The 27,961-nt window shown below is 35.1% G+C and overlaps 1 protein-coding gene and 1 long non-coding RNA gene across 16 annotated transcripts in view; one reads left to right on the top strand and one right to left on the bottom strand.

Annotated features, from left to right (window-relative positions):
• Positions 1-26,967, bottom strand: VSTM2A (V-set and transmembrane domain containing 2A). Of its 7 annotated transcripts, none has more exons than XM_032442448.2 (6): positions 26,864-26,967; positions 26,392-26,519; positions 23,975-24,141; positions 23,044-23,094; positions 18,778-19,114; positions 1-3,209 (listed from the first exon to the last, which is right to left on the bottom strand). In XM_032442448.2, exons 2-6 carry the CDS (start codon positions 26,468-26,470, stop codon positions 3,121-3,123), a joined length of 723 nt encoding a protein of 240 aa, XP_032298339.1. In that variant the 5' UTR covers positions 26,471-26,519; positions 26,864-26,967; the 3' UTR covers positions 1-3,120. The 7 variants fall into 7 exon arrangements, with proteins under 7 accessions (XP_032298339.1, XP_015709804.1, XP_085394162.1 ...); XM_085538036.1 differs by having other exon boundaries at positions 1,674-3,331; positions 26,864-26,966; XM_085538037.1 differs by lacking the exon at positions 1-3,209 and adding an exon at positions 16,182-17,056 and having other exon boundaries at positions 26,864-26,966.
• Positions 25,379-27,961, top strand: part of LOC107309477 (uncharacterized) — a 111,821-nt gene continuing 109,238 nt past the window's right edge. For 2 of the 9 annotated variants that reach the window (XR_014942878.1, XR_014942876.1), the window contains exon 1: positions 25,379-25,583. This is a non-coding gene — a long non-coding RNA (uncharacterized LOC107309477). Of the gene's footprint in view, positions 25,584-26,847; positions 27,293-27,961 lie in introns of those variants that run through there. The other 7 variants (XR_014942875.1, XR_014942879.1, XR_014942880.1 and 4 more) reach the window with 6 other exon arrangements.

Here is a 27,961-nt window from a genome sequence, read left to right as displayed (position 1 = left end):
TTTTTATTTAATTAATTAATTCTTTAATAGAAAGATTAAGGACATTGTCTTTTGAAAGGTTCATCTACCATTCAACATAAGTTGATGATTTCAAGCACCTAACTCAGTGGAACTTGTAACTATATAGTTATACTTTTCAGTCTCTTATATATTTATTTATTTTCTGTTAGTGTTAAGCCCAAAATGGAACTTTGGCCATAGTAGAAAGTGGTATTAGTTCTATTGCTACATCAAATGTTCCTAATCAAAGCTGTATGTAAAGAAAAGATATTATTTTCCCTTAGCATTTCATACAAGATTCTAAGGCTTTTTGAAAGTCCAACTGTTCTTCCAACATTCTTCTCTTTATCCATTTTTATGCTGACACCATGAAGAAAAATAGCAAGATCAAAGTGCGGCACTTACCCTGGTGATGTCTTCTAAATTGTTATATCACACTAGTCAGAGCAGTTTAGAATCTTGATTTTAATTTCAATTGGTTCTTTCATCTCACTTCCTAGTATATGGTAATTTTTATCAAGCATTAAACAAAATGCAGTATCAAGTTAACATAATAATCAGAAGCTAAATTTAATAATGTGTGGCTAAACTACTTATGAAAAATGTCATATATAAAGATGCTTTTGTCACTGAGGGTTGCCTATATGAATATGTGCATACCAGAATATTCATACAATATATGTAATTTTATTTATACAAAATATTTATGATATTAAGCATTTATTTGCTATTGAGATTCATACAAACTTATGTTTCCAAACTCCACATGGGAGATTCTCAGAGCATCCTTTCATAGATATCTACTGCACAGAGAAAGTGTGACATTTCTTGCACAGCTCTGAAACATGTATTCAGAGAAAGAAACTTCAACCAGCTCTGGCTATTTATTTATTTATTTATTTATTTTCCTTTTTGTCTTCAGTTTGAACAGGGATTGATTCAACTTTATCATCAAGCTAATAAACTGATATTAAAATCAGGATGACCTATTGTATGCACTGTATTCTTAATGAGTCATTAATTTTGTGTTGAAATAAAAAAACTTTGTCCCTTTCCTTGTTCTAGCAGTTATTTCTATTTGTCCCTATTAGTTCATACCTTCAGTCTCTGTGAAGGCTAAGATTTTTTCTAAAACTGACAAATGATTATTCTGTCAAGCTTATAGTACTGAAGATACAGTGAAGGTAAATTAGATCTACACAAATGTGTTATCCTCTTCCAAAGCATTAGTGAGTTACTCTTCAATTCTGCATTACATTTAGTTGCTTTTTTTTCTCCTATAAAACTAATGGGGAAGACTTAGGAATGTTCAAGAACGGGTCCTTATGGACATTTTGAAATAAAATGTTAGGACTGTAAACCATAGACTGGTGAGATACTAAACATAATAATTACTTTTTCTAAGTTTTACTTCAAAAACTGGATCACACAGCTGACCAGTCTGCAGCTGCTTAACTCTGTTGTAAACAGATCATAATAAGCGTATGGTGTACATGATTGTCTGGGCAGATAAATGGTAGTGTTTGGATTGTTCAGCATCAGTGGAAGGAGGGAACGAGAAAAAAAAAATCTTTCCTGCTTGCAGCTGCAAAAGGAAGCAGTTTTTCTTTCCTGCATTAATTAATGCAATACATGTAATGCATATTGCTACAGTCAACAGCAAAATTTTCATGTTCATTTCACAGACATAAAGTATTTTAATCAAGAATATCAATGAGCAATGACAATTCACTTCCAGAAAAAGCAAAGAAAGATGACTCTTTGGCCATGGAGAAGTAGTTGTTCTGTGAATACAGTTTATCAGTGTAATAAATTCACTTTCCTAACAGTCTTTGATGAAAGATCCTTTAAGACATATTCTGTTTTATTTTTCTGTTTTCCTTTTCTAACCTTACTTTGCATGCAGTATTTGACATCAAGCCTGCATTTTACAGTCTCTAGTGATAAAATCACTTCATTTGCTATAAACATCAGTAATTAAAAGAGCTTTCAGCAACTGAAATCCAATACAACATACACAAAACTAAAGTAATTCATTGTCTAGAGACCATAACAAATTTTAATGTGCATTTACAGAGAAAACAGTGTTGAAAGGTGTCAAACCAGTGGAAGTGAAGGTAGGTACTACAAAATCCACACAGTACAGAATTACAAATTAAAAAGAGATGGATTGTCAAAAAGAAAAGAAAAAAAAAATAGAGATAGAAAGAAAGATGTCTGTTGATGGCACAACATACAGATAATATTAAAAACTGGCTTGCAGGAGGACCAAAGTATACCTACTTGGAAGTTATATCACACAGACTGTAAGCAATTTACAGAATTTGAGTTAGTTTTGCATATACATAAGTTGCAAAATAAGAGAAAACACATTGAAGTACAGAACATACACAAAAAGAAAGGTGTATATATATAAACCTCCACACAGTCATCAGGGGTTGGCCTAAGTCAGCAATTACCACTGCTGAACAAGAAACAAACAAACAAACAAACAAACAAAAAAAAGAGGTAAAGAAAAATGACAGAAGAAAAAGAATAACAACATTAACAACAAAATATTGTCATTTATTTTCCAGAAAAAAAAATTGTCCTCCAGTCTGCATAGCTGCATGATTTCTTTTCTCCTGCCTATTCGTCAGGAAGGGGGGAAAAAAAAAAAAAGAAAGAAAAAAAAAAAAAAGAAAAAGGAAAGAGAAAGAAAGAAAAGAAAAAGGAAAAACAAACACACTTTTTGGCACAACTTGTGGAGTGGGCTTGGGGATCGATGTTGAATCACTATCTCATTAGTTGGCTTCTGCTTGCTTCTAGGCTGGAACTATTCTTTTATCGTAGGAAGCCAAATGTCATCCATGATTAATTCTACAATACTGATGACTCACAGACCAACCCCTGAGAAGTCAAGGATGCGGTTTCTTCTTGCCAAAAGAAAAGGAAACTAGATCTTGCTGTTACGAAACATTTGATTACATCACACCAGTTCTCTTCAAATAAAAGGTCAGCAAAAGAAAATAAGATATGTCAAGAAAACATGGTATCCTCTTCCTTTTATAATATTTATTTATTTATTTATTTATTATTTTTGTTTGTACTTCCTGAAGAAGGTGCTCCTTGTGTAGAGATTTAGAGTACATTGGGTGCAGAGTGGTGGTTGGAGGTTAGGGTCAACTTTGCTGTCCGCTCCGTGGATTTTACAGGCGATTTGCTCTTTGCTTTAAGAAGAGAAAGTGATATTGGAAAAAGTCAGCACTTTTAGATTAAAGCAAAGCACCCTTCACAAAGCCACAAACAAGAAGCAGGACAGAAAGTCCATGGCTTGTAGCTATCCTCGCACCTGCGGAAGAAGTTATAAGATATTCGCTCATCTTGCAGATTTCCAATGCTCCTTATAAGGCTGTTTTAAACATACACATTTATATATTTAATTAGCTCGCCAGGTTGGCTCTGGTGCCCATGAATGTCTTGGCATGCACTGCAAATAACAACACATACAAGTATTTCAGTCCCAGGAGGTTTTTCTGCTTTGTTTTGTTTTGCTTTTGTTTCTTGTTTTTTTGTTTTGTTTTGTTTTTTTGTTTTTGGTTTTTTTTGTTTGTTTTTTGTTTTTTTCTTAAGAGAAAACAATGTTATGCAGAAGAACAATATACCATGAGGTACAAATTCAAACACCTTCCACTTCAGAGCATTCTTTACAAAATCATTTATCATTTCCAGCATCACATCATTGCCTAGTAACAAAAATAATAATAGTAACAATAAAAAAATCTACTAGCTATAGAGCATTCTCTTGTAAAACAGAAAAGACAGTGGACAATGGTTGTGTTATTTATAAGGGGGAAAGAGAATGCTAAAATGCTTGTTTATTTTGAGAATCTGTATTTTCCTTGAGTATATATATATTTCAAGAAAGCTATGAAAACAATGATGTATATTAGTATTCTAAACTTAGCTTTACATTTTAATCATGTTACCAAAATAAAAATAAAACAAACAAACAAACAAATATAGTGTCAGAACTACTCTAATTGAAATGCTGTCACATTGAGTTGAGTTTTATTTCTAGTTTGCATTTTATTGTGGCATGGCTTTATTCCGTCTTTTATTTAAGGTGTAAAATATGCCATCTGACAGACTTTCTAAAGGCTTTTATTTCCCTAAGTAGGTTAGTAGAACATAGATGCAGAGTCTTTTTTAGTATAAGATAAAATTGAGTTATTTTCGTTCACTTCATTGGCATTCAAATATCTTTTTGACTGAAATAGAAAAATACTCTGCTTAAGACAATTCCAATGCATCTCCAAGGCAATGGAGACACATTTATTCTACACAAAATATATACAATGCAAATGAGAACAAACAGTCACAAGAGTCTCATGGATATTTTTCAAGGCTTTTAAAAAACAATAGTATTACAATTTCAGATTTTTAAAGCTGTATGTAGTTTGAAAAAAAAAAAAAAAAAAAAAAAAAAGAAAAGCAGTACCATTATTTTTACAAGCAAAACATTCAATTTTTTTCTTCTTTTCTTCTTCTTCTTTTTTTTTTTTTTTTTTTTTTTTCCCAGTATGACAATCTGTAAGCCTCAAATTAGGGGTCAGATATTGCAGACACATTATAATTTTTTTCTTTATATTGTTCAATCATTGCATAATCACGAACTCTCCACAAACTATATCACATTCTACATGTATGTTCTCCTGTAAACAAGATTGTTTTTCTTCATATTGGAAAGAACTTGGGTTAGAGTACACACACTAAGTGCAAGCTAAACACAGGTCACATGAGAAAACTTTGGAGTTATACTAACATTAGTTCAGCTTCTAAGTGAAGAAAGAAGTTAGGACTGCTGAAAAACAATTTAGACATATCTTAAACTATGGCTTTTGTATGGCTTTGGGAACTAGTTATTATATCCTAATGTCACAGCAGAGCAGAATTTACTGGTTTAATATTTTTCAAAATGCTGTCAAATCCAAACTAATACATATAAGTAGCATATCACCCTCAATGAAATTGATTTGTAATTTCCAGTGACAAATAAGATTGCTAGGTGGATACTCATCTTTTCAGCGACGCTTTACAGAATTCAACTGGCTTTAAAAATCATAGAATCATAGAAACATTAAGACTGAGAAAGACCTCTAAGATCATACACAGGTTTGATTTATTTTAATTTTTTTCACCACAGATGCACAAAATAGGTTCTCTTATGAACACAAGAACCTCTTTAGATTTTGGAAGGGTGGAAGCTCCAAATGTAGAATAATAATATAGCAAAACTCAAAGCAGCCTTTCTAGAATTATTCCTTTTTCTAGTCTTTCACATTAGCTCATATTCTATTATTCTGCTTTCCATTTTGATAGAGGATGAGAAAAAAAGAAATACTTAGAAATTCCCACTTTGATTGCAAATCCATAGTCTTAAAGTAGTTAAATCAGAGATTTTATTGCACTATTTTTAAATTTAAGTCATAATAAAATTAAAGATTGAAATCAAAATGTTACAAAAAGTAGAGTATTCAAATTTTGACTTTTCATACAGATCTGCTTTTGGTATACATTTATGACTGGAACCTAAATAGTATCACTGAAAGTGTGAGCGCAGTTATTTAAGTAAAACAGTATAGATCTAGTTGTGGATTTCCTAAATCAGTTACTCATTTCCATGTCACTTATAACATTATTTTCTAATTAACATAATGAGAACTAAAAGAGATTTTATTTCAGGTCAAGAGCACTGGGCAAAGTTGGACTTTAATTATGTTACCCCCAAAGACAATAATATGGAGGAATAATGGTGGTAAATATGCATATTTTATTTCTACATTTTTAGTTAAGGTCTGCTTGATCTGTGACTGAAGGCTATCCTTGTTTTGGACACCTGGGATTTTTGTTGTGAGAAGTGAATCATCGTGATTTTTTGTTGTTGTTTTCTGCCACTGGCACGCATGAAAAAGCAAATGTACACGAAATATCTAGCCTACTATAAATGCTGTTTTGCCAAAGACATATGATAATGAGATAAGGTTCTTTGGAACATTACAAAAATGGTTTATGACATTAAATTATGTGAAACTATGGTTTTACATAATTTATGTTCTATATTATTGGGTTAATTTATTTCTATATTTTTAGGTTTTATTTACATAAATGCCAGAAAAAAACAATTGCAATTGATAACTGTGATCTGATTGTTTAAAATAATAAATTTCTTTGCCACAAACACTTCATGGCTCATAGTATACAGTTCAAGGTTTTAAGCATCAATTTTGACCTGCTAATGAAATTAATTTTAGAGTGTAGTAGTATAAAATGTTGTATATCAAATGAAGTTATAAATTGTTATTTATCCCTAACTGATCAAAAATCTTGTTCCTCACCACATGTCTGAATGACTACAATGCTTCGCTTTCACTAGGATTCTGATCAGAAAAAACATATATAAAAATACATGGGATTTGAAGACCCAAGCAGAGAAAACCTAATGCTGGTTTCATGATTTTGCCCATTTATTTTTCACTGCTGGGAAAAAAAAAAAACAACAAAAAACAACAACAACAACAACAAAAACAAAAAAACAAAACAAAAAAAAAACACAAATAAACACTTCAATTTGTAAACTTTGCAGTTACTTCAGATTCTACAGCTTTAGAATTCCTTGTTTATGAAAGCACATTACAGTTTACCACATTTGGCATCTCATGCTTTCCATTTGTAAAGCTGGAAATTAAGCAAGTTTAGCATTCCTTGTGGTTGATAAGATCTGTAAAATCATTGGGATGAAACAGCATACTGCATTCAATGCCTAAATATTTAATGCCTCTGATGACTAGAATCTTTTATTTTGCTTAAAACAAGCAAAGAATTGTCATATAAATAGCAGAGTGAATCTATGAATCTGTGACTTTCTCAGCGATGTTTCAATGTCTTACTAAACATGTAAGTTCAATGAGGATATCCTTCGGTTTCTTTCAATTAGTAAGACACTGATTAAAAGGTAAGATAAGCACTTGAACAGTATCCTCCTTTCTTGTTGTCCAGTACATGAAAAGTACAGCCAGTTACACAAAAGTCCATGATATATTTTAAATATGTGTTGCATAGTGCTAAACTAATTCTGCCTGTACAGTTTTTTTGATATTTATTCTGAATACCAGATAATTTTGTTCAACTATTGCTTTCTGAAATCATGCAAATGTCAAAACAGTTTCCTGATATTTTTTTTTTTTATTTTTTATTTTTTGGGGGAATCTACGCTGGCATCTTCCATTTTGAAGTGCCTGATTTGCTGTTTTGTAACATTCAGATTTGCTGTATATTCTGTTAAATTTGAAACAGCTTTCTTGTCAGCGCTGTTCAAGCAGCATGAAATCATAATTTTCTACTATTTCCATGTAAAATAAGTAAAGTTCATGAAACATCTGCATTAATTTTTTTGGGGAAATTCATGAGTCATTAGATTTATTGGAAGACATTTGCATTTTTATGTCCAAAATTATTACTGAAACCATGTATGGTTGATTTTATTGGATATTTTATATGAATGTGTCTCACATTGGTATGAAATAAATAGATTCTTCCTCTCTGGCTTACCAATTGCTACCTTTTTGTTCTTCTGAACTGTAGAAATCACAGTTACCTATAGCTTTAATATATGACTGGAATATATACACGCACTGGGGAAGAAAATTTCCCTTTAATAAATGTAAGGTACTCTTCCTTCCTCAGAGGAATTAGTCTTTGTATTTATTTCAAGGATCAGTCAGCTGTGTTTGATTTTGGGGAACCAAATTTTAATAGAACAACAGCAGGCATTACATTCAAGTCTCCTTGAATAGTATTGTTTTCTCTTTAGTCTTCTAGTTCATCTTTCTCCATTGGCTGTACAGTAGTCAGGTTTCTGCCAATCCAAATAGTGTGAATTACCCATCACCCTGTTGTGGGTGAATGTACAATATAGGGCAAATAGATTCACCTTTTATGCCAGAAGAAAAATTCTGATATTTTCTAGCATTTTTGAAGAAAATTACTGCTTCTAACCAGTGGTAATGTAAAACTGAATATGAATTTTGAATAAGATGGTAATTTATGAAAGGTTATTTATCAGAGCAAATTTAGAGTCAGCTATGTGTTAAATTTCCATTAAGTCTATTTACTTAGACTTTACATCCAATGTGTAGCTTTGTTGATTTGCATGTCACTTTTTATGCCTGTGATACTGAGAAAACAAATTGAGAGATTGGCTCCTAGAGTGATCGTTACTCTTTAGATTTCTCTAGGTTAAGACACCCAGGTATTCAGCGCCATTATAGCTCAAAAGAAACAGAAAACTTTCCATCTCTGAGCAGAACAGAGATTTATGTCATAATAACTCCAGATGCTCTTTCTGGGCTGGCACATATCACAGTCTTGAACTCACTCGTAACTACTCCTACAGACACATTCTAATGCAAACTTGAGGTAAAAATCCTTGGGAGAGGAAAAACCTTGAGAGAATTCATATGTTGGTAGTATGTCACAAAAAGATGCTTGGCTTCAGGGAATTGTCCAGAACTAGTCATAATAAATCTATGGAGAGGCAATAGGTATCGATATGATGAAAGAAAAAGGGATGAAGAGAACTTGAATAGATTCTGCAGTTTCACAGTGTCAGGATGGACAGTAGTAGAATTGTGAATACACTGATGTGAACATATGTCAGACTGACAAGGAATTTCTTGACTCAAACAGCTAGAGGACAAAACAGAATAGAGACTAAACAACTCAAGTCAAAAGCTGTAAGGATTATGAACCTTTACTCTGTGGAGGCAGAATGATAGCTTAACTTCCTTTTATAGACAGCATTTTTTCCCCTTACAGTTTGAAAAAAAAACCATCAGTATTAACTAAGCAGGAGGTGCGTGACCACCAAAGACCCTTGTTGAAAACTCATGAATTGTCTAGACACAACTGGGTTGCTACCCTGAGGGCAATCTCCAAACAACTAAATTATATAACAGTGAAAATGTGCATTTCCCTTTGTTGATACCTCACTCAGAGAGAATGAGACTCAAGACAACATGTGATCTGAGGAAGTGGTGAACTCTCTCTGAATCTCTCTCTTCTCTTTTTCTTGACCTTTTACTAATTTCTTTTCATTTTCTATTACTTAAATTTGCCTTAGAGTAGTTGATAAGGAAATAACACACATGTCAATACCCTTATCCATATTGTTTACTAATTGTAATTAGAAAGTCCTGCTCTATTTGGGAGATTTCAAAGATTCACCTTCCTCCCAATCTACTTAGTTAGATGAGACAACATACATCAGATTCTACATTTAGGCTGTTTTCTACACTTTTCCTTATATCAATCCATACCTAAGGTAAAATTTATCTCATTTTTTCCTCTATAACATATCTGCGGGTTTTCTTTTTCTTTTTAATTCTTCAAGCAATGCTTTGGTAGCTTCTTTTTCTTCACTTATTCACTAGAACCAGGCTTCCTAACTGGGACATCATTCACTGTGGAGAAGTTAAAATCAACTCTAATATTCTGAAAATGTAAGATGAAAATGAAATCACTGGAATTATTTGATCAATCATTTCTTTATTTTGAACAGGCAATGCAGAGGGGATAAGATCCCTAAACATATAACTGAACTGAATGACAATCAACATTGGTAGATTTTCATACTGTTTTGATGAGAATAGTGAAAAATAACTGCTAAATTTGAAGCCATCTTTTTCACAAAAATTAACTGTGTGATATTAATGACTTTGCTCTCTCTTATCTCCTTCATCTTCAAATTCACTATTATCATTTCCATCAGTGCATTTCATTCTGTGTCAATAATGTAGCTGTATTTAAATTGCATTAATATGTGATTCTGTACAAAAAAGTATTTTGCATGGTAGCATGCTAGAAAATCCTGACAGTTATGCATTGGCTTCATGAGTGTCATTCATGTCTATAGGAGTGTTCATATATTTTGTGAAATTTACCAAGTCTGCATGTGAGCTTAGATATCTAGGCAGATTATATCATTAAAAATTCACTTCCTGAAATTTCAATTTTCCTGGCATTTCTACCTGCTATTGCTGTAAATTTGCTTAGAATATGTCAATATATTTGACACTCATTTCAGAAAGTAAAAGTAAATTAAATACTTCATTCAGTAAATGACTCACAGGATTATAGATTGTCTTAAGCTGGAAGATCATCTACTTCAAACCCTCCTGATGATGGAAGGGTTGTCACCCACGAGATCAAGTTGCCCAGGGGAATGAAATGGAAATTAATTCTCTGTGACATACAGAAGATATGCAGAGAGGAGTGTGTCAGAGTCTAAAGAATTTCTGAACTTAAGACATACACCTTTAAGCTTAAGATATGTTTGAGTGTATATTCCTTCTTGTAGCAACTTATACATCTTTAAGTGCTCAACTACCTCACGTTTCATGCGTGTAACCAAGGATATAGTGAGTCTTTCATGTTTTTGAATTATTTGGAGACAGTAAAAACATAACAAATAACTATTCTAATCACCAGGTAATTACTATGTTGCTAAAGATTTTTTTGTTTATGGTTGTTTTTTTGGTGTTTTTTTTTTGTTTGTTTGTTTTTGTTTTTGTTTTTGTAATGATAGTTGAACTTCCCTGAGTATTTTTCTGTTTTTAGGAGAATTGCTTTCTCTGTATCTAGGTCTCTCAGTCACAAATGTTCAGCCATCAGCCATTTGTAGAGATATTCTAATTCTCATCCTCCATATGCTTAGTGTCTGATATCACATTTTTTTTCTTTGCATTGAATATCTCTTCACATGTATAAGTAATACATTGACTTCAGCTGTTTCTATTTCAGTGAGGTAGTACTTCTATGGATGGGGGTTGATAAGAGAGGCGCTTGCATATAGTTTATGAAACATTAATGTCAGCTGTTTAAATGAAGCTAGTGAGAGAAGTGGACCAATATACAATGCTTATTGCAACAAGTAAAAGATGTGGAGGGTAGAACAATCTCAAGCAAATATGGGCCAAAATTTGGTTACTTGGTGTTCTTTGTAAACCACTAGCAGCATGCTTTATGACTGCTCTTATCAATGCTAGACACCTTTCCCCTTCATCCTTTTCCTGAAAACTGTGGATCTAAAATGTCTTAGGCAATTTTTTAATGTGTGACAGAAAAATATGTAAGCTGATGCATTTCTGTTTATCTGTGTGAATGTCAGATTCCACAGTCAGTGCACATCCTTTTGAGTCACCTGCGGTATCCTATCCTCATCACTTTACCTGCATATGGCAGTGTGCCACTCACACAAAGGTGGGAAATGTATCTGTTAATTAAAATTCTTGAACTGACTCCTGTTAGCAACCACTTTCTACTGTTTCAGATAAACATGGCTCTAGCATAAAATGTTGAGTATTTTCTTAATATACACAAATGTGAGGACATTTGACATTTTTTGGCATTGTTTTTAAACTGATAACAGAGTAATTTTTGGAAGACACCATAACATTGCTGTAAAAAGTAAGTTTTATTTGAAGAAAAATATAATTGAATTCATCATTAATTTCCTGCTTTTTGCACCATTTGTCCTTTCATCTAAGATAATATTTAATATTACTCTTCAACAATGATGTCATATGAAGAAAAACACATACAAGAAGTGCTATTTTAACATGCAAAGAAAATTAATATTCTTTGTAAATATTTCATCATGAGATATTTAATACCTTTGTTTGCCTTTCATGCACCTGGCATGTTTTAGGCATATGTTTGACATAGAGTCAACCTGATCTCTTTCTATTTATACCATTTCTATGAGAGCCATTTTTGTGGAACTCAACTGAGCTCCCTTCTTTCTCTACCCATCTGACTGGATGAATTTGTTTTTTTCTTTCTGAATCCTAGATTTTAAGTGTTTTGAGATAGGCACCATTCTTTAATCCTTTGCCTGGTAGATAATGAAGTTCTATGGATTAGAACAATTCCTTTAACAGACTGTATCTCTGTCTAAGGTCTATGACTCACAATCTCTAAATTATTTTAAATGGAGCAGTTTAAGATGTTAGTGCCTCCATCTCTTTACCTCCTCCACTTATGGAAATTAAATCCCTAATAGTAGGAGTGACACAAGCAAACCCCATGCCACCTCTTCATCTACATCAATTTAATAAACTGATGTTTTAGTTTATCATTTGTCATAGTCCAGTGACTTTGTTCAATGTTCAAAGCTGCAAATTAGGACAGCTGAGGATCTGACATCTATTTTCTTCTGTTATTCTGATTTGGGGTAATAAATTCTGATTGGAGCAAAATGGAGACTTTGGAATTGTAAAATTTTAAACTGTAAGAGCTAAATCAAAGGGTAAAAGTCAAAGCCTTCACTCTTACAGTTTCTTTGATATAAATATGAAAATACAAAATGTTATTATCCCTACAGGCACAAAGCATCCATTTATAATTAGTATGGATCATTAGAATGCAGCTTGAAGGACTGTGCATTATTAATTTCATCTTCTTCACATTTTAAACTACTGATTCTCTTTTAACATTTATTTCAAATTGTTTTAACTTTCCCATAATAGTTCTGAGGTGTGGAGTCAGTCATAAAAGCAAAATGTCATTATTCATTGTTGTTCAAAGATTTTTCAGGTATAAAGTGATCACTGATCAGTACATGCTGTATACATGTGAAGAATTAAACCAAACACAAAATAAGTATTTGAGATGTTTAGTGGTTAGTGGCTTGCTGTAGCTACGGTAATGGGACGACGGTTGGACTAGATGATCTTGTAGGTACTTTCCAACCTTGTGATTCTATGATTCTGTGTTATTTTGACAGAGCTTCAAGCAAGCATGATATTCTGTAACTATATTCTCAAACAGAATTATAGTATACAGATCAGTATTATTCTAATTAAGATCTTTTAACCATCTGGATGTCATGCTCACTCTGAGATCTACTGCTAGTTCATGGCTTTATTTCCAATTTATTCTTGCTCTTGGCCTTTTATCTCTTATTTTCACTTGCACAGGATAAAGTAGAGAAGATGGATACACCATAGCACTACAGTCATGCTTCATGGGAGTTTTCCTCCTTTTTCTATTCCTTATTTAGACATAGAGTATATAAACAAAGGGCTAGGAATTTTGGCTGTGACTGATATTTTGCCACTTTTATTCTTTCCATAACATTAGGCAATTTTACTCCAAGACAACAAGATCTGTCACTAGATAGGGGAAAAAACTTCACCGAGGTGGATCTAGCTGTACACCCACACAGACAGGATAGTGAATTGCACTGCCAAAAAGCATGACAGCAATTCCCTTACGATAAGGTAAAATGAAGGGTTTGGGGCAGAGACTTATTTTCACAAGGCCAGGAACCTTCATCAGCTGCTCTTCAAATGACATCCAGCTTTATCATCAGCAGTGTAGGATTAATTAGTTATAACTGTGCCTATAAAGAACATTATGTATCTGGAATATCTTTAAAGCTCAGGAACTGTTTAATCAGACTGAAAATTCTTATAGAGAATAAGATAATATTGAGTTTTCTAAATAGTCTGGGCTAAGGTTTCAAATAGAAAGACTAGAAAAAAAAAAGTTGAACAAAGATAAGGAAATAACGCAGGGAAATAAATAAATAGATAGATAAAGGGAAACCATTAAGCACTTTCTCTCCTTGAATCTTTACGAGTTGAGAAACCACAGTTTTACTGTATTTTCATACAATTCACTGCACTCTCAGACAGCTGTCCTAAACTTCTTTAGGTAGTGGAAGCTGTATAAAGCTTGAATTCTTATCATTTACTTTCACTTTATGAGTGGGGTACAATTCATCCTCATTCTTATGCAGGACCCAATTTATTTCCATTGTAAATCAAAGCTGTTCTTTTGGCTTAAGAAAATGTGTACCCATTCCAACAAGCAGAAAAACCTATCCATTATTCTAAAATATAAATATTGCAAAGGATTTTCATAAAGTAGTACATCATAGGAAGCTTCCTGCCTCTTATTTGAAAAAAAAGCAAAAATATTCCTCCGCTTTCCTGTGTATGCGTCAAGTAATAAACACGTTGTGTTCTGAAGCAAGGAAATCCCATCACTTATTTCAAGAACAGGCCCTGTCACATATGCTGCAATCTCTGATGACCCAAAACAAGCTGCCTTACCGTGTAGCAATGAAAAGCAATTTGGGTAAGACAAGAGACTCATAAACAGCCTATTTTTTTCTTCCTTTTTTCCTTTCTTTTTTATTCTTTCTCTATTTACTAAACATGTGGTGCATCTGCAATCTTTTACACAGTTAATTACCAAAGTTATATCATACATGCAGCACAGAATGACTTTGCAGTTGCTCTGCCACTCAAGATACTCTTATGGGATTTCCCACCACCTTTTAAACAAAGGTAACATGAGTCTGAAAGGTTTATTTTTAAATATCTAAAAGAAAGTAAGAGATGTAAGTAGCAATGGCAGGTGAATATACAAATATATTGTTAAGATTACTAAAAAAAAAAAAAAAAAATAAAATAAAATAATTAAGAAAGATCTCAGCTTTGGATTAGTTATTTTATGTTTCATTATAAATATCCCTACTTTTTAGAGGAAAACAGATTACAGGGGAGATACCATATATTTAAAGTCAGAATTCTTGATTTTCTCAACAAATATTGGAATAACTACTGATGTAACTAATTTCTCTTATTTCAGAGAGAATATGTTTGAAACTAAGCGTACTCAGTACTGTCTGGCGTCGGCATATGGTAGTGATCAACTACTAAAACTCTGAACAGCAGAAAATGAACACAGACTGACTGGGAACAGAGAGACATAAGAAGGTGACAGTGGTGTAGTATCAGTGACTGGCAATGTCAGTGTTTTAGGAAAAAGAAAAAAAAAAAAAAGATACTGATTTTTCACCTCTGTTTTTAACTTGTACCAGGAATTAGAATTTCAGATCCACTAAAAATTATTATGCTTTGGTAAAAGCTAGAGCACAGCTTTTCTCTTCACTTTAGAAAGATATGTAACTTTAATAAATAATAATAGTAATAATATTATTATTATTATTAATAATAATAATAATAATAATAATAATAATAATAATAATAATAATAATAATAATAATAATAATGATAATAATAATAATAATAATAATACAGAAGTTGCTTTATATCCCAGAAGTTACCAAATTCAACAACTAAAAAGAAAAAAATAAAATAAAATAATTAAAAGAGGAGGATAATAAAACATCCCTAGATTGTATAGATAAAAATGGAGGCTGGAAGGAATGCTATCTGTTTGTCAGTGTCAACAGACTCAAGAAACAGGTTCTCATCCTCTTCTTTTGCATTTACACTTCAATATTATCTTCTTGGTGTGATTTATAATGAGAAAAAAAAAAAAAAAAAAAAAAAAGGTATATCTGTCTTAGATAACAACTTTCTTCTGCTCTGTTCTCATTTTCAAGTCAGTCATGTCATTCCAATATTGCCATCACAGAAATAGTTTTGATATGTAGTTAGGTCGATAGTTTAATTTCTTACTTCAGGAGAGAACATAAGGTTGAGCTATATCTGCAAAGACTGAAATGTAGTCAGAAAATGATGTCACTTCTTCACTTGTACCTGTTCCCTATTGAGTTCTGTCAGCCTGATCTTCATGAGTCTGAAAAGCAACTAATGGCTTTGAGTGCTTTAACAGGATATTGGTAGAACAGGAAGTTTGGGGTATGTAGACTTTCCCAGCACCTCAGATTTTGCAGCCCTTTATGTTGCAACAAGTGTTGAGAGACTTAGAATGCAGCTAAACTAGGATTATAATACTCCCTTTGCCTGAATTCTTTGCAGTTCCTGAAGCCCAGCTAATTGAAATGTTAACTAGCGTTACAAGACCCTGTGATAACTGCATGCTTACCTTTGGTCTTACATACATTATGAATTACACTGGAAAGAAATGTCTGTCACTCTGCCTACACAGGACATCTTCTGAATGTACGCCTGTCAGATTACACAATGTATGCCTGTCAGATTACTCAAATTCCTTAATTTGCTACAGCACATGAAAATAAAACGAAAGGGTCAAGCTGTACCAAATTGGTCTAATGATAATAAATATTTTTTCCACTCACACAACATTTTTCAGAGCAGCACAAAACTTCATAACACATAACCTCACATAATTTTTTTTTTTTTACAGATATTACTCCAGAGTAAAAGGGGAAAATAGAAACATTTGCTCAGATGGGAAATGCTAATTTTCAAAATTATAGTGACTATCAACTACTTTCCTGTAGCTATCTATTAAACATCTATTGCTATAAGAAATCTTGAATTCTGCAATATTTTTCAGGATGGAAGGAGTTAAGTACAGTGTCATCTATCTTTCATAAATTAATTCAAAATATCTGAATGATCAGTGCCAGTCTTTCTTAAATTATTATATGAGTTTTGAAGAAATAGTTTAATGTTTTTTTCCCAGTAATTTCACAGTGTCATATTTCCCTCTGATTTTTTTATTTTTATTTTTATTTTTTTTTTCCCAATAGTCTCTGAACATGGCAATAAAATTTATTGCTTGCCAATAACTATGTACTGTCTCTCTAGCACTGGACAACATTTAATACAATTACCTACAATGAGAAGTGCTTCTCTAATCAAACAGTATCACTGAAGTCAATGTATTAATCAACATTAATAAACACATCTCAGTCAGCCGTTATGTGTTTCACGCACAAACATCTGGCTAACGATGATAAATTTCAATTTAACCTTATTTCTGTGTTCTGTGTTAGATGGATGCATTGCTTACATGTACTCATACAATGATTTTATCCTTAAATGTATGGTTAGCATGATGCTGAAGAAGAGTTTTTAACTTGACAGTATAAGGAGATTGTGTTGATTAGACAATATATAAATAAAAACTATTCCTTCCTAATTCAGCTATCTCCTTTTTGTTATTCTGAAGTCTCACAACTGAAGTTTTGTGTTCCTCAGCCTCAACATTCCATAGAATTAAGTCCCCTTCTTCCTTGTGCTTTTTGTGTTTTCCTGTCCATGTAGAGTAACTGTAAAATGCAGAAAAATGTAGAATGCACCATGGATGGAAAATTAGGATCACATATAATCAAGAAAAGTAAACTAAATCTTCATTTTCAAAAGCTAAGCTGATATTCATAAAAAAAAAAGATCACCAGTAATTACTGTGTAGTAAGTGACTATTAAATTGAAATTAAGCCAAATATGGACTCCTGGTACACCCTTTGTTTCTTCAGTAGATGAGTTTCACCTCGATGAATACAGCACTAATCTGAGCTCCATCATAAGACAAATGGATTAATAAATTAAATTGTATTTTAATAAGTTTAATTTTTGAATTATTTATGATTCGGATTGGTTGTACATGATCTACAGAAAACTTTGCTCAAGGAAAAGGTTAGAGCAAACGTTTTTGTCGGGTTTTTACAAGGAACTTTCCAGATAACACCTTACTGCCTTTCAAATTACAAGAGTTCACTGATTATGCAATACATTTATTGTGCTACAAGCATAAACAATATCACATATACAACATACACAAATAGCTGAAGTGACTGAATGGATTAGCTGCTATGAACACACTTTGGCCGCAGAGTGGTGTAGTCTGTAGCAATACAATTCATAAACTTGTGACCGATTTAATCAAGTTCACACAGAACGGTAAACTAGATTTTTCATTTTAGGGACAAGTCTGCTACTTGGAAATGCATGAGTCCAATGGAAAATAAGAACGATACACATTTATATGAAAGGAAAGTAGTAGAAGAATGATGACTTTCTATCAATCAAAATATTTTTTTGCTTCTAACAGCTAATTTTCTTTTTTTTTAAAAAGATAAAAAAATAAATTGGCTCAATTTCATGGAAAGGGAACTAAAGGTAAGTTTTCAATCAGTCAATAAAAATATACAATAAATATATATGTGCATCAACTTTTCTAATAATAATCAGATTGTTCTTCTCTGTAAATGAAATATATTTTCCTTATTGAACTGTTTTTTTAAGACTATGCCTGTGAGATGAAACTGATTTGTGCTGTGATATTTGATGTATTCCTAGTTTTAATGTTGATGATATATCATTTGCTAGCACTAAAATGATACAATAAAACAAATGAGATTAGTTTCCATCACGTATTTTAAACTAGACTACAATCTCCTTGTTAAACTGGGCCCTTGGTGCAAACAGAATTAACCTAGAAAACCTTTAAGCTTCCATGTCTTGATTTATAGAAAAACTCGGATTATTTATGGCATCTAAAACCTACTTATGTTTAGAATTCTAGTTCATTTTCAAAATAGGACTAATAAAAACAGGAGATTAATTACACAAAAAGTTTATGAATTAAAAGATAAGTTACTAGTCTATTTTATGCTAGGAAGAAATGTGGGTTTTTTTTTTCATTTGTAGCATATAGTTATCTTAAAATGAGATGAACTGTTCACTGCCATGCTCCTCTCTCCATTCACGATAGGGAGCTAAGCTTTGATTAGCGATCTAACGCTAGATGAATGAAGCTGGTACGGATGAATTCCAAAAACTGGAATTTAGGCTTCTAGTATTTTCTTTCCAGAAGCTGATTTTTCAGCTTTTGGGAACTAAGGAGAAAGTAGGAGAGACAGGGCTGGAAAGATGGAGGAATAAAAGAGCACCAGACTCCTAGTCACAACTCCTGGTTACCTTGTTGAGTTAGTTTCCTTTTACATGCTGGTAAGCAATCAAATGAAATGCTCAAAATGCTTTACCATACCTGATTGCGGACTTTGTTTGGGGATTTTGGCTGCTGCTTCAGGGTTGGAGGTGGCACGCACACGTTGATTGGCAGGGTTATGGATGCTACTTGGAACAGCTGCTGAGATGTTTTTGCGAGGTTTCATGTCTTGCAGCCACATTGGAGATGCCTCAAAGGCCTGCATTCGCCGAGAGTGGCTGTTAGCATTGACTTTGAGATATGCCTGGGCCTTGTATTCCTGAAGGTCTCCATAGTTGGCATCGGTCACCCTGCATTCATACAAGCCTTCATCTTTTTTCCTTACTTTTGAAATCTGCAGCTTGTGGGAGATGTCATTCCCCTGTACTTTCACTGTCTACAAATTTTCCAGGAAAACAAAACAAAACAGAAAAAATGTGGCATCAGTTATTATTCTTTCACTGTCCAGAGAAGATCACATGCTGATCATGTTATTAATCAGTGGTGAAATTCTGCTTACTGCAGGGAAGTTACATCAAAGACGAGTTTGATTATTTATATCTAGAAAGATGTCTGACATCTTCTTTTCCAAATTGTTTAGATGGTTTACACTGAAATGTTAATTAGCCTCAGACAAACAACCTAAAATGCCATATGCATTCCAATTAATTTCTTCAGAACATGAGCATTCTTAATGAGCTTTCTTACATAAGTTCTGTGTATTTTGTTGGTAAAACCTCTCCAGTTAGTTGGCTGTATTGAATAATTCAGCTTTTCAGCTACTGCATACACAGTTTTGTTGGATATATTTGCCAATATTTAAAGCTACTTAAACTTCTTCAATAACTATTCATTACATTAGATTATAGTCCTCACTTCACTGAGACTGCACTCTTGGAATTCAATCTGTCTCCTTCAGGTATGTCCAAACCTTTGGTCTTTATTAACCATAACAAGTAATCTTGCATCAGGTAGTTCCTTTTGTCTCATTTATTTAACTTGTATACTTAGTGGAAGTCATATATCATTTCCATTACTTAACAAGAGAAAGCAGCATATATTCAAGATCATTTTAAAAGCCATAATAAAAAATCAGACTCCTGATTTTTCTTTAATTGTTTTTAAAATCTGAGGTTAATATAACATACTTTTGTGCCAAATAATTAAAGGATGCCTCTGAAAACTATGCATCCAGGAATGTCTGATAGATATTAAGATGCACTGAGAAAGGTAACACAAGTTCTTTTCCGTATGTTCACCGCCTCAGAATTTATTTCATTAATTGGCTCTTCTATCTGGATTAATAACTATTACCCCTCTGGAAGCCAGTTAAGAGAGATTCAGTGGGAACAAACACCACTTTAATACCACTCTCATAAAAACATGTATCCAAATGGTAATGCTATAATATCAATAACAGGCAGTGGGGAAAAGTCAAGGTAACTAATATGTAACAGATAACAGAAATGAGCAACTGTTAGATTAAAACTAGGCATGTGTTATTGATGATTCTTCAACACACTGCTTCTGATAACTTGGTTTACTATGGTCACTGGTGTTGGCAACATACTTATTCTGCCTGCTTGACAAACAGAAGATGAATACTATAATGAATGCATTATAGCTTTAAGGCCCTGGATGGTCTTCACAACTGGAAGCTGGAAACTGTCATGTTTCCAGCTCTAAATTTATACTTGACTGAGTTGGACATATGGACTGCATTTTTTCAAGTATAACACGTGCAATATTAATTACACACGTAGGTCTCTTTGAAAGCAATGCGTCCAATACACTTCCATGGAAACTGCAGCGATTACAAATAGCACAATAAAACTATTTCATAAAGGAAATTTTCACCTACAAAATGCTGTTTTTCAAAATCACCATTAGCTATGCACATTCCCCAGCTATAAACGAGAGCCTGCATGCTGCATTCATAAAAATTTGCACCAGCAGAGGTGGCCCACTATTTCACAGCTATTATGACAGCATCATATAGTTGCCAGGAAATGTTGCCCATGCAATCCATTTTTCATCAAACAGAATAGATGGAAGTAGTCAGAAGGCACTTAATCCAGACTACATGGTGAATGGGGTAGGACAGTCCAGCCAAAATTGGCAATCTGCTCCATGGTCTTCAAACTGATATGAGGCCTAATATTGTCACAATTCAAGAGAAACGTAGTCTTCTCCTCTTGGTCTGACTCTGGAATTTTGAGCCTTCAGCTTAGTCAGCATGGTTTGTCTGGGTTCCAGGAAATCCAGAAGGATCACACTTTTCCTATCACAAAAGAGAGCGTACATGACTTAACTCACCAAAGGCTGAATCCTGAACTTTTTCTTCGATGAATTCACTTATCACCACTCCATGGACTACCGCTTTGACTCCAGCGTGCAGTGATGATACTACATCTCTCACCAGTAAGGAAATGATCCAGGAAAACTGTCCCCTTCAGCCTTGCATTAGTTCAATAGGTCCTGACAAATTTGCCTGTGATGTTCTTTCTGTTTGTGTATGAGCAGTGATGGGACCCATCTGGTGTAAACTCTGTGATATTCCAGTGTTGCCACCATCATTTCCAATGCATTAAAGCTAATATCCCCTTGTCATAATCTGCTGATTTGCGAAGATGAACTGATCAGGACTCTCTTCAGTTTGTGTTGTGACAGCTGTGCATGCCCATCTGAAACATGGCTTGTCTTTCACATCACTGTTGCCACTGCTGAAATACACAACCTACCACCTCACTGTGCTTACATCCACTGTTTGGTCTCCATTGGTGTCAATGAATGGCATTGACGTTATGGGTCAACATAATAAAAGAGAAGGCATTACTTTTGGAGCATCTCTGGTAGAAAGTGCTGGATAGTTATTTAAGCCATATTCAGTAACAATGTATCTCTACTGAATAGCTCATATTCAGCTAAAAGATTAAAAAAAAGTCAGATGAGCTACATGAATGGAAAGAAAATCTGCAGGTCCTAATCCGCCCCTATTTGACTCCATGTAATATCTACAAAATTAAAAGCAGTGCACAAATAGAAAATAGAAAAAGTTTTTTGGATTTGTGCTTGAAATTTAGAAATTATTTCATTTAAAACAATCTGAAGTGTTGTGTTTCAGTACCATTGAAAAAATCAGTGCATAGATTTTACCATCTCTTTTAAGAGTTTACTAGATGTACTTGTATAAACACCCCATCCTTCATTACTACCATACATAATAAGAGAACTAACTTGAAAGATGGGGAAAGCTTTACCAGACATACTGTGTTGAAGACCTTCCTGATTACTATGCAGATTTTGGATACATTGGTTACAAGAAGGAATAAATTGCCTGCTAGCACTGGATAATAGTATCCAAAGGCTGCGTGTAGACCTTATTTGTAAGCTGGTCTACAAATGTAGCTGAAGATACATGATCCATTACACAAATATCGATTATGATGAGAAGTATCATAGAAAATTTAAGTAACATTAGAATATGTATGGTATATATGCAAATGTGTGCATTCAGTTTTACAAATGCCCCTTAATTACATCTAGCTGCACTTAGACCTGATGTAATTACTTAGCTATCTGTTCATGGGGCACAGAAGAGAAGAAAAATGAAAGATTTAATGGAAATTATTTGACTATATCTTTTGCAAGCTTTACTGGTAGTTAGAACCTTGACTACACTCCCTAAACGACTGTTCCTGAGAAAAATACCTTGGGCTCTGAAGAATTATTCTTGTTTCAGTATTTACTAAGTATTTGTGTCTTTCCACTGCAGTGAGCATGACCTCACCAAGGCACATATCTTGGATTGCTATATGATGATTCTGAACTCTTCTAAGGTCAAGGAGCCATTTTTGTGCCTGACTTGGGATCTGGGTGTGTTGAGGAAGGCAGCCTTATCCTGGACAAAGGTTGCATCAAAGTTGATCACAGTTTTGTTGACACATTTTGGTTTAATGTTAGGGAAAAAAAAAAAAAAAAAAAAGATTCATTGGCAAAATCTCTCTCTCAGCAGACTTTACTCCCAGTGGGGAGGTCTTGTCCTCAGAGCAAGTGAGCCCTAAAAATATCTTAGAAGTGCTAAATCAGACTCAACAGTATCCACAGATAAATGCAATCAAGAAACAGCACGATGGGCAAAGGCTGTCTGCTTCACGACATGGAAACAGGTTCTATCAAAGCTCTCCCACCATGGCCTTTCCTGCAGACACCTTCATGCCCAGGGGTCCCCAGGGAAGCAGACTCCCTAAGGCCTGCCTGCAGCACCCAACCCGGCTCTGAGTTAGGAAGCAGTCGCCCGGAAGGTGGGCTAGGGGCTCCACTTACGCTTATCTTCGTGCCGTCGCTCTCCAGGTCGCGTTCGGGCAGAAGCTCCACCTGCAGGGAAAGAAGAGTCGCCGTAGGTCTCCGGCCCCCGCCCCGCCGCGGCAGCCCCTCTCCCCTCCGTGCAGCTGCCGTATAGTAGAGCAGCGACGCGGCGCGTCTGCCATCTGCGGGTCGCGGCGGGCAGAGCCCAATCTCCACCTCCGCAGAGGATGAGACCCGCCGGCCTCCACTCGCCCGCGCCGTGGAGACGTCGCTCAGGGTCGGCTGAAGCCCTAAGCTGTGCGGAGGTGGCAATAGGGAGAGTGGCCAGTGGATGGTTTTGGAACAAGGCTCCTTTCTGTCCTTCTCGGAGGGATGAAACTGCACTGTTGTGTGGATTATTTTTCTGGGGCATTATATGGCTTTCACCCACTCCACTCTACCCTCTTTTAAAAAATAAATTGATAAATAAAATGAGAGAAAAGGTGTGTGCCTTTCTATGGCAATTCTGTTGCACTGGCTGTAAACTGGAAAGCCATGTTAGAGTTTGCTATCTGGGAAATAAAAAATTCTCACACGAAGCATACTCTGAACAGCTGCCTTCTGAAGGGAAACTAGAGGGGAAGTAAAATGAAATAAACAACAGCAACAACAACAACAACAAAACAAAAAACAAAACAAAAAAAAACAAAAAATCAGACTTTGGAAATCCATGTGGTTTCATGGATATCCCTAGCTGCGTATTTAGAGTGACAGGCAACAAAGGTGCCATCCCTTGAGATGGGCATTTTTCTCTGCAGGTTCCTGTACTGTTATTTCACAAACTGAAATTAAGTACCTGAGAAGACACAAAACCTCCCTCTCCTTCCTCCCCCTTTCTGTCCCTCTGTTGAATACATTCTTGTGATGTTCTTCCCAGGTGGGTAAGGACCCCATGACAGAGGATCAATACCTGAGTTCCTGTCACCTCAGCTCCAGCTTCTTGGTCCTCAGCAGCCCGCAGAAACCACCACTGGATTTCAAGGTACACCGAAGTGGAGCCACTTTGGAAAGCACAAGACATCTCCACATTCTGCCCTTCAGTTGCTGTGACATTTCGGGGAAACTCAGTGAATTTTGCTGCAAAATAAATGCGTAGCGTGTTGGGATTCTGCTATCTGCACACTGTTTATTCTTTCCTTTTATTGTGCCATTCTCCCTTTCTCTATTAATTTACCAATTTTCCCACCTTCCTTCACCCTCTATTCTGTTTTTCCAGTTTCCCCACACATTATCTTCCTCTGCCTTTCTAAAACTCAAGTAAGCCTTTACTCCCTTATGTACAAATCTATCTTCCTGGCAGCCTAAGTTCTGCTCGAGGGAAATGTTACAGACCACACTGCTTGCTTGCATGGGCTAGTAAAGTTTCATTTAATTAGGTCCAAATACCCTTGGGCAGAATGCAGTATTTCACCAAAATCACTGAGGTATTTTGTTCAAAACCAATTTGGAAGTGGAAAAAAAAACAAAACGCAAGAGGCTGATTTATTGTGTTTTGGAGGGCTGAACTTGAAATGTGTAAACTGTTAAAGCTTCTGTGGCTGCCAGGAGCAACTACTGAAACAGCTTCTCTTCTGAGGGGTGGATTATGAGCACTTGTTAAAGTGCCCACTTCAAAGGTTTTATATCAGTTACTTACTCTTTCTGAGAAACTTTGCTTGTGTAATCAAAGCAGGAGAAATATATGTTTTAATTCTCACTATGCACATTATAGAACTAACCTTCACCTCTGTATCTCTGTCCTTTCACAAAGAGGACTTGTCCATCTCTACATACCACTCTACATTTAAAAACTAATCCTGATCAACATAGTCCAGTATTTATTTATCTTTTTTTTTAGCCTCAGGTTTGACTTCTCATTCTTTCACAAAATTCACTTTAAAATTGTGCTTCATGGTGAAATGTGATAGTCAAGCAAGGGGGGACGGCAGCCAAACACTGTCATGAAGAAGATGTGTTTTTCAACAGCAGGACATTTTGGAAAGAGACTGTAGCATTGCTTTCTGTTATGGATTGTTACAGGTCGACTAGAGCAAATTATGATGTGAAGGAAATATTACTGGTACCTCCTCCCCTCTTGCAGTCTCCTTATCGTGTCTTCCTAGCTAATCCGGAATTGATGGGTTAATTTCAAAATACGCTTAAATGGCTTCCCCCCATCACACAAACACATACAAACTCATGGTTGTCAACATTTTTTTTTTTTTTTTTACCGTGTCCCTTCTTGTGCTGCCCACACAGTCGTCGTGTCCCCCCCCCCCCCCAAACCCCCTACACGCAAGCTCTTCGCGGTTTGCAAGTTTGATTTTTTCCTTTTTCTTTTAGCCTGCTTCCCCCTTCTGGTCAACGCGTGTGAGCGATGAGGGGGAGGTGAAAGGGATTGCTACCCCTCCACTTCCCTACCGCAACGCCAGGCACAACCCTACACGGGTCGCCAACCCCGCGGAGCCGACTGTGGTGTGAGAGCGGCGGGCAGGGGGCGGCGGGCAGACTGAGAGCGGACAGCGTGGGGGCGGCCTCAGGTGAGCTGTCCATGGTGCTGACAGAGGCTCCGCAGCCCTCGCGGTCCCAAACAACCGGCACCCGCAGCGCCGGGGCTGCTTGAAATGCAAGGCGCGCCTAACAGCGAGGAGGGAGGAAGACGACGGGAGTGTGTGTGTGTGTAGGGGGAGGGGGGGGGGGAGAAGGATGGAGGGGGTGTGGAGGAAGAGGGAAAGGAAAGGAAGGAGGAGATCTTAAAAGAAGTCGATTTTTTCCTCTTTTTGTTTCTGTGGGGTTTTTTTTGTTTTTTTTGTTTTTTTTTTTTTTCTTTCAGAAAAACACAGTCACCAAATGGAAATGAAGGTCTGACACTGAGTATTGCAGTATAACAGAAGAAAGGAGATGTAACACGAAAGATGACTGCAATATTTTCAGGGAGGCAGTAGATTTAACCATCCTGTACTTGGTCTGGATGCAATAATTATGCATGCACAGTTGTGTGTTCATTTTATGCAGACATGTACATACAAAAACATGCAGAATGAAAGAACCATTCACTAGCACTACTTAATTCTTTTGTAAGGTGCCTCATTACTTCTTCCAATCAAATAAAAGAAGACTGTTTTAATCTCACTTTGGGGAAACTTTTTGCTTCTATCCCTATTTACAAGATCATTTATTTATTTATTTATTTAAGATAAATTTGATCCTGATGCTTGGTGTCTTCATCTTCTACATATTCTGTTTGTTTTCCCTGCTTTTTTAATCCTTCTCTTCCTCCCTCCCCACTCCTGTCCTTACTATGTTCAGCATTGAAACACACACATATTTAACAATAAATGATCTTACCTTGGGTAGACAGTCCTTGCTGAATATACATAACTGAAAAAAAAATGAATCCAACATAAGCTAGAAAGATCCCCATCATTCCAAGACGAAGAAGAAGTCACATCAGGGTAACAAAAGCAAAAAGTGCCCTCAAAAAAAAAAAAGGAAGAATTAATTTCTAGATGAATGTATTTCTGTATCTTTAAATGTATGAACAGAAAGATATTTTTAAAAATTTTACAAAAAGGCTCTGTATTGTAGCCCTAGCTGCGACACTGGCAGCATTCTGCTACTCAGTGGAGTCTTTTTCTTTGGGAAGAGAGAGTATTGTAATACAGTGAGGTTTAGACGAGCTGTCTCAGGCACTGTGTTGCTTGAAGTCCAGATTCAGACTATTAAAAAAAAAAAAAAAAAAAAAAAAAAGGAAAAAAAAAAAAAAAAGAACACGTTGAAAAGTGGGTATCAGCTGCCTTCTGTGCCTCTTTTCAGCTACCTGGCAGCTTCATCCGACGTCAGCTCCTGCTGCTCAGGGTGGCGTGATGACTACCGTCCCTACACACTGATCCAGCTTGAGAAGAGCGGAGTGGGGAAAGAACGGGGGGGGGGGGTATGTGGGGGGGGAGAAGTCTACTGTGCTTGTATTGCTTCAACTTTTCCCTCTAATGGCTGCGATGATGCCTTTAACCCTTCCCTCTCTCTTTGCTCTGTATACCTCTCTACCTGTTCTGATTTCTACTGGCTGAAGTGCTGGTGAACTGCTTTTCTTTTTTTTTTTGCTTTTTTTTTTTTTTTTTTCCCCCACAGTCTACAGCTTCTCATTGTAGAGAGAGAGGAGGGAGCCTCTATTGTACTGATATAATCTTCAGTCTTTTATTCCAAAACACTCAGTGGCAAAGAGGGCAATGCAGTGGTTTGATTTTTGGTGAGTTAATCTGTTTCTGTTTTCTCCTTTATCTCTTCCTCTTATAGAGTCTAAGAAGAAAATAGTTATTCAGTTATCTTATTGCACTAGCTATTTCCTGCTCCAAATTGCTATGCTCTAGCATCTTATATTAAAATATAGTTTTGTTTTTTTTTCCAAAGAGACATCAAGAGGCTGGTACTAAGAATGTGCTTAGTACATATTTATATAGATTTCTGTAAAAAAAAGAAAAAGAAAAAGAAAAAGAAAAAGAAAAAGAAAAAGAAAAAGAAAGAAAGAAAGAAAGAAAGAAAGAAAGAAAGAAAGAAAGAAAGAAAGAAAGAAAGAAAGAAAGAAAGAAAGAAAGAAAGAAAGAAAGAAAGAAAGAAAGAAAGGAAGAAAAGAAACAGATAAAAATGGATTTTGATGTTCTACAGAAACCCATAGTAATATATACGTTTGCAGGGGAGAAGGTGTTTACAGTGTTTTAAAGAATCTTCCTCTTGCAATGAATATTTCCCTCTCCCATCCCTATTTTCTACTGATGTATACTAATACTATTTAGACTAGACATCAATGTTGACTGTATTAGGTGTTCAGAACAACCTGAAAAGCATCTGTGCTGAGGGAAGTTCTCTGACTAAAATCATAATATTGCTTATGGTGAAAAGCCATCTAGAAAGTGCTTAT

Source organism: Coturnix japonica, chromosome 2 (assembly GCF_054131305.1).
Source record: "Coturnix japonica strain WE chromosome 2, WE-NBRP24, whole genome shotgun sequence".
NCBI classification, from domain to species: domain Eukaryota; kingdom Metazoa; phylum Chordata; class Aves; order Galliformes; family Phasianidae; genus Coturnix; species Coturnix japonica.
This window is presented reverse-complemented; position numbering and strand designations above follow the sequence as displayed.